At 49.0% G+C, this 19,753-nt stretch overlaps 1 protein-coding gene across 1 annotated transcript in view; it reads right to left on the reverse strand.

The window, feature by feature from the left end:
• Positions 1-19,753, reverse strand: part of LOC119089388 (adenylate cyclase type 2) — a 174,001-nt gene that overhangs the window by 136,901 nt on the left and 17,347 nt on the right. The window contains exon 3 of the mRNA XM_037212053.1: positions 11,661-11,806. Within this exon, the coding sequence (XP_037067948.1) occupies positions 11,661-11,806 (146 nt within the window). The remainder of the gene's footprint in view (positions 1-11,660; positions 11,807-19,753) is intronic.

Raw genomic sequence — 19,753 nt, forward strand, 5'->3', positions numbered from 1 at the left:
CCTCTCTTTGGGCCCCCTCAAAATCGCTCTGACTCGGGGCCACTTGCCTCCACAGTTCGACACGGTGGCCCCTTACCGACACAGAAGCCCTTCATTGTACCAGGGACCCCAAACATTACAAATCGCGAGCCCCGGCCTTGTTTCTGCTTGGGAAATGGGTCTCAAGGGCTCAGACGGACATGGAACCGACTGTTCGGTGTTCGTGGTCTCGGGCCGATTGTCTCAGGGGGGGGGGGGGGAGGGGTGATCCTAAAACGGTGCAAGGGACCTCTGAGTAGTATTTCAAGTCAGGACCCTGCGGGCCGCGATTCTTTACGTGACTTACAGTCAGTCCTGTAGACCCTTATACCCTCCAAACGGGCCTTTGATCGTCGGTTCCGGTGTGCTGTTCAAAAGTGGTGTTCAAAAGTTGAAGAATGTTATACATTTAATCTTGGGTGTTTTTGGTTCATCCTTAGCACGCATTAGCAGCTATAAAAATTCGACAGACAGATGCAAATATTTCACCACCTTGCTAATAATTATTGATGCTTCGAACGGTCATTCTTTCCGCATGTCAATTTACAGAATTGTAAGATAAACGGCCTAGACTGCTTAGCAAGCGCGCGGGCTGATCGAGTAAAACATTTTGAAACGCCTTCTGTTTCATACGCAAGCGCGCGGGTTGATCGAGTAAAACATTTAAAAACACCTTCTGTTTCATACTAAGTAAGCTTCTGGCTTTCGTTCGGGCTGGTCAGGTGTTACCGATATGACATAACCAGTGTACTTGCCCTAAACACTAGGGTCAGTGGGTCTGATTGGCGTGAAAACAAATATGACACTATTTTGGTGGTGGGTTCAGGGTGTACGCGACAAGCAATACTTAGCAAGTACTCTGAACCCAAAGCCACCCGTGCAAACCATGCAGAATTATGACATTAAAATGAAAAGCAATGTGGGATTCGTCTCATCATTTTATTACCGTCCCCTACTCATCTTTAAGAAAGCCATTCATTTGCCATTGCTCTTAATCTGTATTATTTGCTCTTGCGATTTGGAGACCTGCGATGAATGAAGTGTTCCCTTCTAATACCATTCCCTTGACCAAGTGATGTAATGGTAGCTTGTGATGGAAAGTAGCATTCACTTCATGGAAGAAAGCATGGCGGCCAAAAAGGTGGCATTCCAGGAACTGATAGATTTCTGGTAAACAGACTTGATAATATTGTATTAATGCATTTTACGTGTGAACAGACACGTGAACAGGGTTGGCGGGTCTTGCGTGATTGATCTTTTGAAATCTTGACGTTACCGGTGGACGACTTTAGCTCCCCACCGACTTGTGATACAGGCAATCCCAATTCAGTGGTCAGCCTTCTCTTCCCAGTTTATGTCGTCTGCCCTGGCAGGAAGGCTGGACCAGGCAGCGAATCGAACTCCGTACGTCTGGTTTCCTATACGCGCGGCTTAACGTATGTTTCTCTACCTGTTTGGTGCAGTCAAAAGGCAACCAAAATGTGTTGTGTTTTACAAATGCTCGTGCTCATTGTTACAGGCACCAATCATACCGCTTGAAGTTATTCAGCATACCACTAGCAAAGATGGCATGTTTATACTGGTGAAGTATAGTGGCTTCAGGTAAGAGCATACAGTGTCCCAATCTCATCGAGCTAACAAGTGATCCTTGATGGTAGGACCTCAGTGAATGACACTCCTGCATTGCGTTTCGTTTGACCAGCCGTGCGCCGATTTTTAAGACATTCAGTGAAAGACTGAATGACTTGAGTGCTTCGTCTATGCGTTTCTTGGCATAACTCTTCGGAGCATGAATAAACCGATATAAACATTGTTATACTTACCTGAAAATGAACATGGGTGGTGCCGAGATGGGAGGCAAACGGGTTGTCCGATCGCCTTTTCTCCAAAGACCTCGACAAAACCCATAACCAATGTGCGTGCCGTGGAAAACCCTACGACCCATGCGCCCAGCGGTCCAGCCACAGATTACCTAATCAAGCAAAAGATGGTAGTCAATGGACTATTCTTCCAGTGAACGCTCAAAGGACCAATGTTAAATTTTCAGAAACATGTAGGTTTTAGCCCCTGCCCCTATTCATCCCCGGTTCTCTTACCCATGCCTTGCAGTGGTACAACCAAAGACACGTGAGGTATGTATACCCATGCGCGTGCCCTGGGAAGGCGTGGCTTTTCGGCTATGCTAGCAGCCAGCCCTGACGTCTTCCATGCTGATGTGTTATGATCGTTAGGCGAGGGTATGATTGTATGATAAAAATAGCGTCATGAAATGTAATGAAGCGGGTCTCCAGGGTGTTCCGGGGTCTCCTAAATGCTTTCGTTCCTCGCGCATGAGAAAATGATCGTATAAAATAAGAGCCAACGTTTCTTTGCTTGATTTTACAAATACAGAATTCCTGACTATTCTTAAGGCCCCTTCTGGCCACTCCGGGGCCCCTCAAGTTTTTCTGTGTGCCACTCTGGCCACTAGTTGTCTTCTGCTTGCCTAATTGGCGTGCATTCTCACATTTCTCAACTTATTTCAGAGTTCCTACATGGGTTTCGAGAGAAAGAGTGCCTCCAAGCCTAATCCGGTCATATTTTGAGAAAGGTTGGTACATGGACTAAAAAGCGTTTCTTAAAGCGTTGAATGAAGCGTGAGCAGCAGCATAAGCTCAGAGCATCAGATCGCACAGTGCCCTTTGAGAGTGGGTGTAGCAACCAAGGGTGATTGTGCTCTGTTTGGGTTTAAAACTGATCAGTGGTAGATACCACCTAACAAAATAATGTGTCATGGTATAGACTGTCTGTCATTGCTGCAAATCCCAACTGCTCTGCGCAGGAAATTTGCTCATTGCTTTGTTTCGTAACGTTTTGCAGCTTGTGTGTCGTCATTGTTTTTTGCCTGCTTTTAGTTAAATATAAAGTGGTTCTTTTGTACTTTCCAAGATACCAGTCATCACGAACATTTTTGTTCCGTCCGTGAAAGAAACTGTTCATAGAAATCATGATCTTTGGTTTTCCTCTTTCAGTGGTGAAACCAGCTTCCAAAACCAGCTTCAGGTAAGTTTACTCAGAAGATCACAAACTGCTCAAGAAATCGAGATCATGTGAAATGCGGTGCACGACTGGCGGAAGGGTACTGATTCCATTCCGTATACCTAGTCCAATCCAAAAGGCGACAAAAAGGCAAAAGTTGCTATCGCTCCCTTCCGTTTTCAAGCTAAGAAAGTTAGACAAGCTAAGAAAGTTAGATCCGGACGAACAATAGTAGATTGGTCTCAATGTGGTCTCGCGATTTTTCAGCCTTTTGTTCCCAAGTCAAGAACTGACCTCACTAGGCCAGGTTGAAGGTCAATTTTGCCGGAAAGTTGAAGTAACTGAATGACCGTGTTTCGGAAATTCAGCTATGAGGCGAAGCAACACTTAAACAGACGTATTCTCTTGTTTAATTCTGAGCGCAATGGTACACACCTTTGAATTGTGTTGCGCTAACACGTATGATGTACATTCCGTTAATGTGTCAGAGTATGTCCGCCGTGCGCGGTGGGTGGTTTCCTTCGATTGTTCGTTCGATTGTCCGATTGTTCCGATATCTATGGCCACAGCGCCGTCCAAAGCCAATAGGGATGCTAGCTTCTGATTTTGTTTTTATCTGGAGCTGAGTGGCTCCAGACAAACAGCACATCTTGGTGCTTCTCCGGCGCGACGCATTTGTCACGCGTCGACCGTTGTCGACAGTTGTCGCGCGTGACGCACGTAGTTGCCTGCCAGTCGACCCACAACAGCAACAGCTGTTGTGGCCGTGCGAATGGCCATGGGCATTTACATGCATGGCCGACACCGGCCATACGCATTGCCATACAAAAGTTTTCGAATTTGAAAGTCCTTAAGCCATCTCCCCATCGCACGGGCCGCGGCGAGGCGCAGCCGGGGCAGCCATTCGCTCCCCCGGCCGCCAGCTGTAGTCAGATCGCTAAATGGCTCCCGCCGAGCCTTAGGCCTGGTCTCGCTTAAATATCACGTGGCTTCAGCGCCAAATTTTCTCTTCAATTGCCATGGTGACAAATACGCTGATGTTAGAATCTGTTGTCCGCCATGCTGGTCGCGGTGACGTAAGTAAGCCTCAAACTTACAATGTCCAATGTTTTCTCTTTTTTGTTTCTGGCCAGTAGCACATTGTGTCTCGGTCCCGTCGGCATGAGAATCGCAACTCCGATAGGTCCGGCACTTTAGTGCATTGTTGAATAACCCGAACGTCCTGCCTGCCAACGATTTTTTGTTATATTTTTTCCTGAATAATGGTCATCAGGTAGCCAACCACCATTGGTCTATTCGCAGAAGACGATGATGAGGATTCGACGTACGTGCCCGGCCCACAGCCAGCAACGAACATGGACGAGGCGCGCGCGCGCGCAACCCCACGCGGCGTCCGAAAGCACCAAGGGCTGTAAGTAATCGTTGCGCAGCACTGAGGTGCTCTATGGGACCGTCATACTACATGGTGGGCTGCTGATGGCCGCGATATGACCTCGTCGTCGCGCTCCGTTTGTGATATGGGATGGTGCGTGGAGGCACCGAGGCTCCACGGACGGCGTGGATGCACCCGGCGATTGTTGCGCATCCCGCTGGGAGTTTGATGCGCAAACTTGGGGTGCGGGTGTATTTACCAGGTGAACAGCAGGTGGTCGACGGCCCCGAATTGGACACACGCACCGACGTGATCCCATGTAGTAGACATCACAGAGTAACTGTGGCCAACCATGCACTTGCCCGTACCGTAGCACCGAGCAGGGTCAGTAGACCGACGCCCCATGAATCGATGTCCCCTTGGTTAAAAAGTACCCTGGTTCGCCTCTGACCACCGGCGCATTGTGTCTCGGTCCCCTGGGCATAAGAATCGCAACTCCGATAGGTCTGGCGCTGTAGCGCAGCGTTGGGTAACCCGAACGATCCTTCTTCCGACGTACTGTTTTTTTTTCGTTTTTGCTTAATACTCGTCATTAGGTAACCAATGGCGACCGCTCTGTCCGCAGATCATGATAATGATGATTCTGGCCTCATTCCTGATGACGATGAAGGTGAAGATCCTACGTACCTCCCCGACCCACGGCCAGCAACGGACACGGATGAGGACGAGGGCCAGGGCATGGACGAGGACGTGGACGAGGACGAGGACAAGGGCAAGTCCAAGGATATGGATGAGAACCAGGATATGGAGGAAGTCAAAGACGAGAACGAGGACGAGAACGAAGACGAGGACCAGGATGAGGCCCAGGTAGTGGCCAAGAGCAGCAGTAGGGCTTCCGGCGAATACAGTGTCTCTGTTGAAAAATCTCCTAAAACAAGAAAGCCATCCCTAAAGCGGAACGTTTGTCCCTCTTGTGATACCCTGCACACAAAATTTGCGCGCCATCTTTTCCGGAAGCATAAACAAGAACCCGACGTACTTGACGCGCTCGCCTTACCAAAAGGATCAAGGGAGAGGAGAATCACTCTGGAAGGTATCATTCATGAAGGCAATTTCAAACATAACTCTGCTGTTTTCCGAGATGGGCGAGGAACGATCGTCCCCAAGAGGCGTCCACCCCAAGATATGAATGTCAACGTGAAATATATGCTGCCATGTGGGAAATGTCACGGTTTCTTTTCTAGACGCAGCCTCTTTCGGCATCGGTGCCACGCCCATGGGAAAACTGCCTCTGGGGGCCGAGTCCAGTCCCAGGGAAGGTCCTTGCTGCCGTGCCACAGAGATGTCGCGGCTGGTTTAGAAAACCTGATGGCGAAGATGCGAGACGATAGTATTTCGTCCACTTGCAGGCAGGATGCCCTCATCATGGAGTTCGGGGCCCGTCTCTACACAAGATTGGGCCACGAGCGCCACCAACATGCACACATCAGAGAAATAATGCGGCAGCTGGGACGACTGCTGCTGGAACAGAATGCATCAAGCCCAGGATCAGCTCTAGAGATGTTTATTCACCCCGCAAAGTTCATGGAGGTGGTAGGCGCGGTCAAGAACCTGGCCGGTGTGAAGGAGGGCAAATACCGTAACCCATCGCTTGCTCTCAAGCTTGGTTATGCCCTCAGTGAATGCGCGGGCATACTGAAAACGCGCGGGATCACCAACGAAGACGCCACCCTGAGGACGGCTGCGGACGACTTCCTTCTGCTCTACCAACGAGATTGGAAGCTACACGTGTCTTCTCGCGCGCTTACCACTCTCCAGGAAAGGAAGTGGAATAAGCCCGTCGACCTTCCCCTCAATGCGGATGTTCAGAGTGTGGCGAAGGAGGTGCATGATGAGTTGGTGCAGGCTCAGCGGCTGTTGGAAGAGGAACGCTCTATCAAGAACTATGTTAAATTGTCGGAGGCTGCGTTGGCATCCCTCATTTTGTTTAACCGGGGAAGGCCGGGAGAAGCGTCAAGGCTTACGGTCAGATCATACACTGAAAGGGACCAAACTCTCAATGAAGATGTCCTGCAGCACCTGTCTCCCTTCGAGCGAGAGCTATGCTATGCTGGGACATGTAGTGGTTTGGGGCAAAAAAGGAGGCGATGTGCCCATCATGCTGACAGCCACAATGCGAGGGGCGCTTGATCAGCTGATCGCAGCGAGGAAAGACGTTGGGATCCCTCTCGACTGTCCACACATTTTCGTCAACAGCACAGCCCCAGATGCGAGCACGCTCAGAGGCAGCGACTGCGTGCGGACATTCGCGCGAAGGGCACGTGTCGACAACATCACAGCCACGAAGTACAGAAAGCATGTGGCCACTATGCTGCAGCTGCTGCAACTGAGCGAGACCGAAATGGATATCGTGGCCCGCTTTATGGGGCATGACATACGGGTCCACAGGCAGTTCTATAGACTTCCCGAAAAGACGGTGCATGCTGCCAAAGTGAGTAAAATACTACTCGCGGTGGACAAAGGGATCGGCGGATTCGCAGGAAAGATCCTGGATGACCTTGACCCCAGCAGTGACGCTGTCGTCGAAGGTGGTCCCGCTCCCAGTGTCGACATGAAAGACAGCGCCAGCAGCATTGCCCCTGACGACATGAGGGTGAGAATGGAGGTGAAGAACGCTAAAGAGATGGCTTCCGATCCCCAAGCTGAAGCAGAAAACAAACCACCCAGGGGGCCAAGGATTAATGAAAGAAGGCCCAAAGCCAAAAGGAAGGTCGTGCTGTGGACTGAAAGAGAAAAGGAGGCTATACAGAGGCGCATGAAGCCATTTATTGGTTCTCTGAAGTGCCCTGGAATGGCAGACTGCCTAGCGGCACTGAAGGAGGAGTCTGCACTGTCCCGGCGTTCCTGGAAGGATGTTAAGTTCTGTACATACAATATGATCCAGAAGCACAAGCGTGCCATGGAAATGTAGTTTCCGCTGAAAGCTTGGAGTGCTCCATATCTAGATCCCCTGCTGCGTTGCGTGCAGTCGCTGCCTTGCGGTGGCAATGTTCTTTTACCTGCAAGCTCGAGAGGCTCCGGACGTTTGATCCTCTGTTGTGTTATGTTGCAAACCCTGCTTTGCGGTGTGGTTGTTTGACCCGTTTGCAAACAAACTAAGAAATATTTTGCAAAAGAGTGTGTTTGTAGTGGACCGTGATCGGGACTGATGGATTTGCTGTCTCATCCTGCCCTCCCCACATGGAAATAAGACAAAAACTAAAAATGAATAGTAGAAAGCCCCCGTCGGCAGACCTCAACGTTGCCTTACAGAGTGCAGTGAATGACCTATGTCAAGAAGTTTGAAACCGATTTTGTGACCCGTATAGATGACTGACCTGACCTGCCCCAGATCGTCGTCGATCTGGATTCGTCGATCATCGTCGATCAGGACTATCGATTGATCGTGGTTGTCATCGTCTTCATTAGGGCTTTACGACGCACTCACCTGCTGAGGTCATATGGCGTCGCCTGACACTCTAACCAAGGCAGTGATTTGTTATTGTGATTGCCCTACATCTATGCCGTGGGCTGGTCAGACAGGTACCGGCCATGTACCGAAGGCAGGGGTAATGAAAAGACATCAGCGGAAGAACTCGGAATGTTGGAAAATGCAAGGAGGTTCAGATTTTTGTACTGTTCTCATTTTACGCATTATTCGTGCTTTGAAATCAGCCACCTAAATGTGATGTAATACCACATAGTTTCGCAACCTTTAATTCGCACACAATGTTATGCGTCTTGTCTTGACAAAGTTTTGGCGTCAACTCGGAAAAAATTTCGAACACAGACGAAGAGACATAATTTTGGACCGTAATGAAAACCAAGAACAAGGCATAACATGTAGCATAAGAGTAGGCATAAGAAGTGAAAATCATCCGTTGCAAACCGAAAAGATGCGTGTAGCTCTTGCCACGCGTCGAATATGACAATATAATACAATAAAATACAAATATAACAACATAATGCAACATAATGGGAACATCACATAACATTGCAATAAAATGTAAACATAGCATTATTTAATGCAATGTAGTGCAGATATAACAATAAAATACAATATAATACAAATATGAAATAATGTAACACAGATCAACATAAATATCACGGCTCCTTCCAAAACAAAGGATGTGCAGGCAAAAGCATCGGCAACCAAGTTCCAGTTCTCTGTCAGTTGGTTCGCCAACGTGACTGAACCGACGTTGTCGCCCAAATTCCCTTTCTTTCCATGTCATCAATGAAGACAATTTAGATACACATTACAATGAGGAGACCGGTCCCTAGCTTGATAAGTGTAAGGCATATGACGCACCTTTGACGTCATGTTAGCTGGTCCCCGCTTCGCAGCATCCTACGGATATTGATCCCTTATCGCTAGAGCTACGAAATGCTTGCCATCGCACTCTTCGGGCGTTCAGCAGCACTAAGATGTTAATTTCGTAACGCCAGCTCATGTTTAAAGAGGTGTGTAAGTGGTCCCCACTCGGTAGTAGTCCAGCGCGGTCCCCACTTGGGAGGGCTTACAAACAGGTGTGTGTGTGTGTGTGTGTGTGTGTGTGTGTGTGTGTGTGTGTGTGTGTGTGTGTGTGTGTGTGTGTGTGTGTGTGTGTGTGTGTGTGTGTGTGTGTGTGTTCAGGCAGTTCTCTTCCCAAGTGTGCAAAGACATTCTGCTGAAGTTTCCGTGCCGCTTAAGACCGCCGGCAAACTTTTGCACACGCCATGCCCACTCCGAAGGCTGCCGCCTCCATTGAAGTGTTCATTGCAGCGCCATAGACTGAATAGCTGTTCAAAGATTGCCTGTCAGCACCAAGAGTAGAAAAGTTTCGATCCAATTATTTACCAAGTCAACATTCTGGCAGGACACTGACAGTTACATCCATTGTTTCAAAGATGAGGGCTGCATATCGGCATGCGCGACTCATCAGGAGCATGCATGCTTGATATTGCAACACTATCATGTTAATGACAAATGAAGATGCGCACTGCCCGCATTACTGGAAAATGTGTTTCACGATATTATACGTAACTACAGATATTAGGTGGTTGACGCAAAAAGCATCGTATTAATGAGCCATTAGGTTAACACGCGCCCGGGTGGCCGGTCGAGCGTGGCGCGCTTCGGTAGGTCAATGTGAGTGCTTCCTGACATGTCAAAAACTGAGAGAGAGACACCAAACTCACAATGCCGGTAGGACATTGTGTGGGCTCACTTGTGACGAATTTTTAACTCGCTAGGCTGTGGCTTTTGAGTCAAATTAAGTCCAATACAGGGAAGCTCGAGATCAGTGTCTACAGTGGCCTGAGACCTCCTCACGGCACCCATGCATGTTTAAAACTTGATGCCTTCACAAAGCAAAAGGAAAGCTACGTTCATATCATCCAGTTCAGTGACGCTTTTTGACATCAAAAGGTCAGAATTGCCAAAAGCCTTCGAGATTATTTTGATATTTGACTTTGCAACAGGTGACAACTCATAGTGGCAAGTTCCTCAAAGAAAAAATATTGATCGAGGTTATTTAATGCCAGTGATCTTCTCGGACCGTCATTGACTGAAATTAAAGAATCCGTTAGTATCCTTGCGAATAATTAATTCGAAATGGTTGTAAAAACTCCCGAATGAAGGTAGCTTCCAGGGGATAAATAGCTTGGTTGACCTTTATCTACCCTTCATGAACGACCCAATAATATCAGTGGAATTAGTCTCAATGCTATCTTTCATTCCCTTACTGTCCAAAGAAACTTCGAACACATTTTTTTTACTTCGTCCAGCACTTCGTTACCGCTTCCGTTTGACAGATCCCCCGTCAGTTTCCTTCTTTTACAGCTGTGCCCTTGCTTCCACCTGCTACATATCATCAACCCATTGTATCTAACTTAATACCAACAGAACTTTGTATAAAACTGCATCGCATTCAATTCTCCACAGCCCGACGAATTCAGCAGGTCTTCACCGCAACGCCCAAAAGCTATTTTGGAAAACCTTGTGGGTTCAAACTATCCCTCACTGTGCCCTATCGGCTGTTAAAGAGCCCTTGAGGGGTCAAACTGTCCCTCACCGTACCCGATCGCGTGGTAAAGGACACTTGTCTGCCGTGGCATGAAAACAACCAGCTTTCAGATTCTGACCGCATGTAAGCTGACCGAATATCCTCCGCGTATAGAGGGGTGAAAGTGGTCTTCTGTTCAATGTCGGTACGAATGTCGTTTCAGTGCAAAGTGCAATCTGTTTCTGTTTTAAATCGGTACGAACATGCGTGTCTCGAAGACGGTAAGATTGTTTGCAGAGCCTTGTATAAGTAGTTTCCTCCATATGCAAAGCTCGCCATTGCGAGGTCAAGTGCCAATTTCTGTCCCCATAGAAATATTTACTCCTGGTTTTGTGATTTTAGGGGCGCTTTGTCCCCAATGTTGAGGGAACGGAAAAATATAGAGGGTTTGTGGTCAGGGCATCTCAATGGGGGCGCAGGGCTCTACCTATGGATGCCCCTACAGCTCGCAGCGTGCATGATGTGTCAGAAATAATACTCAGTCGACGTTATGATGTTAGCCGAATAAGAAAGCTGTGTTGTTGCATCGGCCGCACTAGAGCCGGTGTTTCAGCGTTATGATAAAGCCACGATGTGTTGTCCAGATGAAGATCGGTCCGTCATCTGGCTAAGCAGCTCATATCCAAAACACCAACCACGCAGTGCGTACCGCCTTCGTGGAAAAAAAAACACGCGGGAGCTCCTGATGCTCTGAGCGAATGCTGGCAAGCATATCTCTAGTGACAACTCATGTGTCAAATAAGAGCAATATAGACATCAGTCCCGGCAGAACGCCAGAGGGCTTATTATGACGTGCCACTCTCTGTCCCTTTCGCTCTGCGTCGCTGTGCCTTTCTCGCACGATGTGCGTGCGGCCGAATGATGGCAGCGACCGGGAGGCGACGGCCGAATGATGACAGCAACCGGGAGGCGACGGCCGAATGATGGCAGCGACCGGGAGGCGACGGCCGAATGATGGCAGCAACCGGGAGGCGACGACCGTGTGATGGTAACAGCTGGGAGGCGACGACCGAGTGATGGTAGCGGCCGGGAGGCGACGACCGAGTGATGGTAGCGGCCGGGAGGCGACGACCGAGTGATGGTAGCGGCCGGGAGGCGACGGCCGAATGATCGCAGTGACCGGGAGGCGACGGGTTGTTCTAATGGGCTCTCCCGGCGTCCCTCACCTGACGTTGTTGTGCCGCTGCACGTGCAGGTCGTGGAACTGCTTCTTGGCCGACTTCTCGACGCGCACATCGGCCATTTTCAGCATGATGGCTCGCTTGACCTCGGCCGCGATGTAGGCCGGGATGACGCTCAGCAGTAACTGCTCCTGAAGTAGTGGAAAGCAACGCTAGAGACTTCCGACCAGGGACCGTCTCTGTCATGTACGCACGGAGTGTGAAGGGCGGCGCTGCAGGCGGCCAAACCGGCCCCCAAATACGGCTGTCGACGGTGACAGCGGTTCCGCAGAACATTGCATCAATTACGCTGGATGATAAGGCTTATTGCAGGCTCACTTTATCATAACAGTATGGTGACTGACTCGGAATGTTGCTGTCCCTACGTCAGGCATCTTGCACGCGTCGTTACGGTCTCATGTCTCATTACGAAGACGATAGCGTTAATTTCCGTTTGAAATAAGTATTTTCTGTTGCTATTTCTGTTGCCAAACCAAAAACACAATTTAACGGTGAACTGTTCGGATGCATCTCGATACAATCGATTATCACCACGGATGTTTGAGGAGGTGAAATCCTGTTTAGTTTCATGGAGTGAGACTGTCCACGTCAGCACATAAAGCAGGATTAACCTATGACGGAGCAAGAGTACTCCACAAGGCAGAAGTACAGCTTCCATTTTCTTAAACGCATGTGTGCGTAGCGGCGCGAGGTCAAAGCTGTGACGAGCGGGTCACCGCCAGGTGGTTCGAACATGCATGGTGGTAAAGACTACATATGTCTAGTATTCTATGGTGATTGTATGTGTTAACAGTTTGTTCATGCCGTGTTGATGGTGGACAGTGTTGTCAGTGCATATGTCAGGGATTGGCCATCACTGTCTGGTGTTCGCTAGTCCGCTGACGTCTGGGAGATGAGCATACTTCGGAAGGACGTCCTTTGATATGCTGACGTCTGGGAGATGAGCATACTTCGGAAGGACGTCCTTTGATATGCTGACGTCTGGGAGATGAGCATACTTCGGAAGGACGTCCTTTGATATGCTGACGTCTGGGAGATGAGCATACTTCGGAAGGACGTACCTTTGATATGCTGACGTCTGGGAGATGAGCATACTTCGGCAAGGACGTCCTTTGATATGCTGGACGTCTGGGAGATGAGCATACTTCGGAAGGACGTACCTTTGATATGCTGACGTCTGGGAGATGAGCATACTTCGAAAGGAACGTACCTTTTGATATGCCTGACGTCTGGGGAGATGAGCATACTTCGGAAGGACGTACCTTGATATGCATGACGTCTGGGAGATGAGCATACTCGGGAAAGGGGGACGTTCGCTTTGAATATCGCTGACGTCTGGGAGATGAAAGGCATACTTCGGCAAGGACGTACCTTGGATATGCTGACGGTGCTGGGAGATGAAGCATACTTCGGAAGGACGTCCTTTGATAGGCTGAACGGCCGGTGGGAGATGAGCATAACTTCGGAAGGACGTCCTTGATTATGCTGACGTTCTGGTAGATGAGCATACTTCGGAAGGACGTCCTTTGTATCGCTGAACGTACTGGGAGATGAGCCAGACTTCGGAAAGGACGTCCTTTGATATGCTGACGTCTGGGAGATGAGCATACTTCGGAAGGACGTCCTTTGATATGCTGACGTCTGGGAGATGAGCATACTTCGGAAGGACGTCCTAGTCCGCTGACGTCTGGGAGATGAGCATACTTCGGAAGGACGTCCTTTGATATGCTGACGTCTGGGAGATGAGCATACTTCGGAAGGACGTCCTTTGATATGCTGACGTCTGGGAGATGAGCATACTTCGAGGACGTCCTTTGATAGGCTCAGTCTGGAGATACATACTTCGGAAGGACGTCCTTTGATATGCTGACGTTTGGGAGATGAGCATACTTCGGAAGGACGTCCTTTGATATGCAAGTGGAGAGTCACCCCAGAAAAAAAAGATTCGTCACACACCACAGAGACACAAGGTCAAGCCATTCGCTGGCTACGCCCGATTGGCAAGACAATTTCTGATAGAAGCGGTTGCTCCTGTTGTGGCTTTCTGCCGCGGAGTCCTTTTTTCTCATCGTCGCTTCCGTTGCTTTTGTGTTCGTACTTGGTCCAAAACTCGCATTTTTCACTCGAGTTTAGTTGATCTCTTCCCATTGACCCCCTATGGGAAGTGCGGAATACGCAAGAAGGATGACACCGGCACAGATTAGAACTCGGCCTCCGACATTAATACGTCCTTGGACACAGATGACGGAGGTACTGCCGGCCCCGCTTTGGCCGCAGCATCGCCTGATGACTCTTGCGCGCCCCAGGCCATGACCGTTGGTACGCACACTTCCACCACGGTGGCTGGACAGCAGACGTCTCCTTCCAACGCCCCCGGTTCCGACCCTCGCTCGTCTTTGACCACTCCGGTGTCTGCTCGTCCTGATGCTGACCCTCGCTCGACGACGACCAGTGTTTGCCTGCCCTCTGAACCAATTCTGGATTCTCTCGGCTGTTACGTGGTTGTTCAGCCTTGTGATGGGAACGTGTCATTTCGGAAGATCAGCGTTTTCTGGCCATCAAAGCAAATCAAGACTATCTGCGGTTCATGCGAACTCAAAATTAAAGCACCGGCAAACGGATCACTCAACATTAACACGCGCTCGGGTGGGGTGGGGGTAAATTGACCCTACCCCCCCCAAATATTTTTCCAGACTGGTTCCCGAACGGCGCTGCGAAGGTGCGCCAAATTTTGAATAGCTGTAGAAAATTGAATAGCGGATGGTTTGACACCAACAATTCACATGTACCTTGTAAGGTCGCTGACCTATGAAAGTCAAAGTCAGGCCATGGTTTCAGCTAGGTAAATCTCTAGGAAATCCTTCAATCTGATCCAACATCGAGGTGTTAGACGAAGCCATACATCACTGAGATGCTTTCTTAGGTAACCCAATAGTTGAATGAGCAAATTATATTGACATAAGGCCGGGTATGAAGGTCACACGAAGGTCCAAACTAACCTGTTTTGTCACTCTAGGGCTTGTGGTATGGGATAGTTTCTGGTGCTCATTTCGAATTTGTTGATAGCAGGAACCGCATTATACATCTTCCATGGTTTTCCTAAAGGTCAGAATAGGTCATTGACCTAAAATGAACCAGGTCAACATTTTGTTTTAGGAACATACTGCCTACCCGTAATCTCCCTTGCTTAGTCAAATGCAAAACTCAAAACAATCTTGCACGAGTTTGGTCACCTTGACATTCAAAAGGTCAAAAAGATCGCTAACTTTGAATGAGCAATGCGACCCTCCGCTTAGAAACGGTTATCTAGGTTCTGGGGGCACTTTGGAGACCAACCTGGACTTGACCTTGTTTGACCTTGTTTGACCCAAAGGTCATGACCTAGGAGCCTTAAGTTTGACCTAAGTGAGTTCACGTACAGGTCAACACACCCTGTAAATTGGGTGTTTCTAGCTTTCTTAGTTCCCGAGATCTCAGAGGGTGCCAAATTCCCCCCCCCCCCCCCCCCCACCCGAGCGAAGGGTATCTAACCGCCCACCCGGGCTCGTGTTAAAGCAACCACTAGCGCACAAACCAGGACCATACTCAAAACAACTGAATTTTGTGCCAAACAAGTCCAGAAATACCAGTAAAGGCACCATATTCGCGCCTGAGCTCCGTTTCATGACGGAGGACCAGATCCTGGCGGAGCTCAGAGACGAGCAAGTTTGCAATGTCCGACGGCTGACAGCTTTCAGAGATGGTCAGCGTCGCGACACCAGCCCGCTCGTTATTACCTTTGCTACCACCCGACCTCCAGAGACGCTTACCGCTGGTTACCTTTGTTATAAAGTGAGAGTATTCATTCCAAATCCACTCAGGTGTTTCAAATGTCAATGGTTCGGACACGGCGGCAAGTATTGCAAACAGAGTGCCAGATGCTCGAAGTGCGGCGAGACCCCTAACGAGGGGTTTGCCTGCACACCACCCCAGAAATGTCTGAGCTGTGGCAGTGGTGATCACGCCGCCAACTCCTCTCAGTGTCCCGCATGGAAAAAGAAAAAGGAAGTTCCTCTGAAAAGGCAAAGACAGATGTGTCGTACCCCGAGGCACGGCGCACTATTCAATCAAAAATGGCGTCGCAGTCTAGCAAAACATATGCACAAGTAGCAAAAGCCACGATGGCCACGTATGGAACACAGACTTCATTCCTCATCTGCCTCCCCTGAAGCTTTTCACCCCACGCCCCTCGGTTTCGTCTGAGTCAATTACACAAACACAGACAAAAAATGTCCTTGAGTCACCCCTGGCTGGGCGCTCGGATACGCAGGCGCCCGTGCCCCCCCCCCCCCCCCCCCCCCCCCCAGGTTGGCCGGCGTTCCAGGCCGCCGGCTATGCGTGATACACGTGCGGCTCAAGCTGTCCGGTGTCCCAGCCCTCCGGCTATGAACAGTGGGCAGCCCGGTCCCTCTGGCCACCACACGAACGTTATCTCCCCTCCCCCACCACATCTGTCGCAACACGCCCGAACGAAGACCGCCGGTCCCGTCCACCAGTGAGGGTGGCGACGGGACGGTCTCGTTCTGTCTCGTTCGGCTGGTTCCCATCAACCGGTGGGGATGGGTCTCTTCATCATTAAATGTCCTTCATATTACAGTGGAATTGTCGCGGGCTCATTTCAAACTGGTCTGAAATGAAAGAAAGCACTTTGTGCCGTATTAGCTCCAATCATCATTACCGTGAATGAGGCATGATTTCGCCCCACGAACACAGATAACTTTAAAATGCCAACTTACTCGTTATATCGCTGTGACGCCACGGACGGTGAGCGTCGCCAGGGTGGGGTGGTGCTATACATCAGTCAAGAATTAACACACGCCACTCACTCTTTACCCACCTCTCCAGGCTGTTGCATGTTCAGTTCGGCTGCATGGCCGTATCATCCATATATGCACAATATACATTACACCAGACCATAAAAACACGGAGCTCTTACGGCAGCTTGACCAACTCATTGTTCATTTTCGAACCCCTTTTCTCACCCTCGGTGACTTCAACGCTCACAGTCTAGCGTGGAGTAACGACACCCAGGCCGTCGATCGCCGATGATATATATTTGAACGCTTTATTGGTGCACGTAATTTAGTCCTGCTAAACAAAGGCAATCATACTTACCACCACCCACGCAGAGGAACAGAAACCGCCGTTGACTTGTCGTTGCGCTCTCCCTCAATAGGGACTTGCTTTGATTGGACTGTAGAAGGAGATGCTCACTACAGCGATCACTTTCCAAATAAACTTTATACCACTTTTGACACCGCTACTGATACAGTTCCTCGGTATATGTCCCGTTTGAATCTGCGAATCGCAGACTGGACTGAATTTCAGGAACTTTGTTTTGCCAACCCCCAACGCTATGATTCACAAGAACAAGGAGTTGATCTTATCACACATATTCTTCATTCTGCAGCAACCGGGACAATTCCACTGACTACACCTACGCCACGACGCCTTCTTGTGCCGTGGTGGACATATGACGCTAAGAATGTCCTTGCCAAACGTAAACATGCTTTTCGAAGGTATCACCACGATCATGACATTCCACATTAAGTCGCCTTCAACTCTGAGCGCGCTCGAACCAGCAGAATCATAAAAGCCACGAAACGTTGTTCCTGGTTCAACTTCCTACAACAATTTACATAATCTATTCCGTCAAGCAAAATTTGGGGATTAGTCCGTACACTTTCTGGTAAGCGACCGTCTATTTCCCATCCAGCTCTCCGAATTAACAATCTTTGTGACATTATCACCACAAGCTATGGGGCTGTTGCCCAAAGTCCAGCGCATTGTAGTTCTTCTGACATTTACAAAGCAGATTTCACAGATCAAGCGGGACCCCGATTTCATTTGCATCCCCGTTGCTTTCTTTCCGACAATACGGAGGACTACACTGTACCATTTTCTTTCTCAGAGCTCTGCGATGAGATTAAATCCGCCGGTAACACTTCAGTAGGCCAGGATGAGTTACATTACACTTCCTTCCGTCACTTTCCTGACAGCATGCCTCAATAGATATTGAAAGTTTTCAATGATTTATGGTCCTCTCATATTTTTTTCGGAAGCATGGAGAGAAACAATCATAATTCTGATACCAAAACCAGACAAGAACTCACACGACCCAGTCAACCACCGTCCAATTGCTCTCACCAGCTGCTAGGGAAAACTCATGGGACGCATGGTTGGTCAACGCCTTGCCTGGATAATGGATTGTAAAAAGCTCATATCGAATGGTCTTCCACAAGGTAGCTGTATATCTTTAATGCTCTTTAACCAAATAATAGATTACTTATTTGATGACCTCTCTTCAGGCATATCCTCGTCACTTTTTGCGGATGACAGCGCAATTTTGTGCCCAGATGAAGCATATGATTGCTCATTACCACGCCTTCAAAACGCTCTCCACAAGTTACAACAATGGTAAAGCGCTATGTTCCCTGTTTTCCGCTCAAAAACCACCGGTTATGTTTTTCAGTGCAAGACGACGAGATACACCGGCATATTCTCTTCAAGGCGGCGACCATAATTTTACCTTTGTTTCATCGTCCAAATTTCTAGGCATCGCTCGCGACCGTAGATTGTCCCTGTTCAGGCACGTTGAGCATGTATGCACTAAATGCATGACACGATTGGCATTGTGTAGGGCCATCTCGGGATCAAGATACGGTGCTGACCGGCATGTGTCATTGTTATTACACAAATGTTTGATTCTTTCCATTATTGGATATGGATCCGTGGTGTATACAGGTGGCACGGAAGGCAGTCTTAAGTCTTAAGTGTTAAACAAAATATATTTTTGCGGCTTGCACAAGGAGCACTGCGCACATCCCCAACTTCGGCCCTTGAAGATGTTTCATTATGCGTCTAGCTCTCCGACGTATTGAGCACCCTATAAGATATGTCACGAACATAAGACAAAATCCCGGTCACCCAACAGTTTCCTCCACACACATATTACCACGCATTCACCATACATACTTGGGACCAGCTGGGCGCCGCTCGGGCCTTACAACTGCGTCTCGTGTCAACGTTTTTTGTCATAGTTTAAACTACGTCGCAATGTAACGATGACGCAACGTTGTGGTGACGACAGCATACTTCCATTGCCTTCCGCTGCTGTTGAGATTTGTCACCTCCAAGTAAAATATGTTGAATCGAAAGGAGACGTTAACGCTGATGACATGGGTGACCTGGGTGTTTCATATATAACAGATGACTATGTGTGAGCTTTGTATGTGCAATTCGTAGGCATGCAAAGCCTTTTCTTCTGAACGGACTGTACGGTTTACTAAAGGTCATGGTGGTATTTCAGGTTTTATGTCATGAAGTCGTGTGTCTTCACGTTTAATGTCATGAAGTCGTTTTACTTCAGATTTTATGCCATGAAGTTAAGTTCTAATAGCGTTTTGCGTCCATTGCCGTTGCCAAAGTTGTGTTGCCAAATTGTGGATGGCAATTTTCATGCTAGCTTGGTCAATGGCAATGAGTGTGATGTGAGGGACCGATGCTTCCTTAGCCAATTGGTCGGCCCGCTCATTTCCTGCGATCGCCCAATGGCCTTGCAATCACAAAACTTTAGTGTCTATGTCTTGTGTGTGTAAAGAGTGATAAATTTTTGTGATACTTACAAGGAAGTGGTGGGTGAAGGCAGGATAAGTGATTGACAAGAGGGCCGCCCTAGAAGCCGATTTATTATGATTATTTAGATTCCTCCATTATGGGGAATCGCGGTAAGCGCAAGAAAGATGGCGCGTACACTGACTCCAACCCGGCCTCTGGCACTGATTCTCCCTTTGTTGTAGCCGTCGGAAGTGTCGACAGCCCCGTTCTAACTACCACTTCGCCTGATGACCCCCGCGCGCTTCAGACGCGGTCCGTCGGCTCATGCACGTCCATCGCGGTGTCTGGACGGAATTCATTTCCATCCAACACTAATGGTTTCGGCCCTCTCTCGTCTTTGACCATCCCGTTGTCTGCCTACTCTGGTGCTGGCTCTCGCGCGACCATGACACGCAATCGCCAGAACCCTGAGCCCATTCTCG

This window comes from Pollicipes pollicipes, unplaced genomic scaffold, assembly GCF_011947565.3.
Source record: "Pollicipes pollicipes isolate AB1234 unplaced genomic scaffold, Ppol_2.1 Scaffold_3087;HRSCAF=3621_pilon_pilon_pilon, whole genome shotgun sequence".
Lineage (NCBI taxonomy): Eukaryota > Metazoa > Arthropoda > Thecostraca > Pollicipedomorpha > Pollicipedidae > Pollicipes > Pollicipes pollicipes.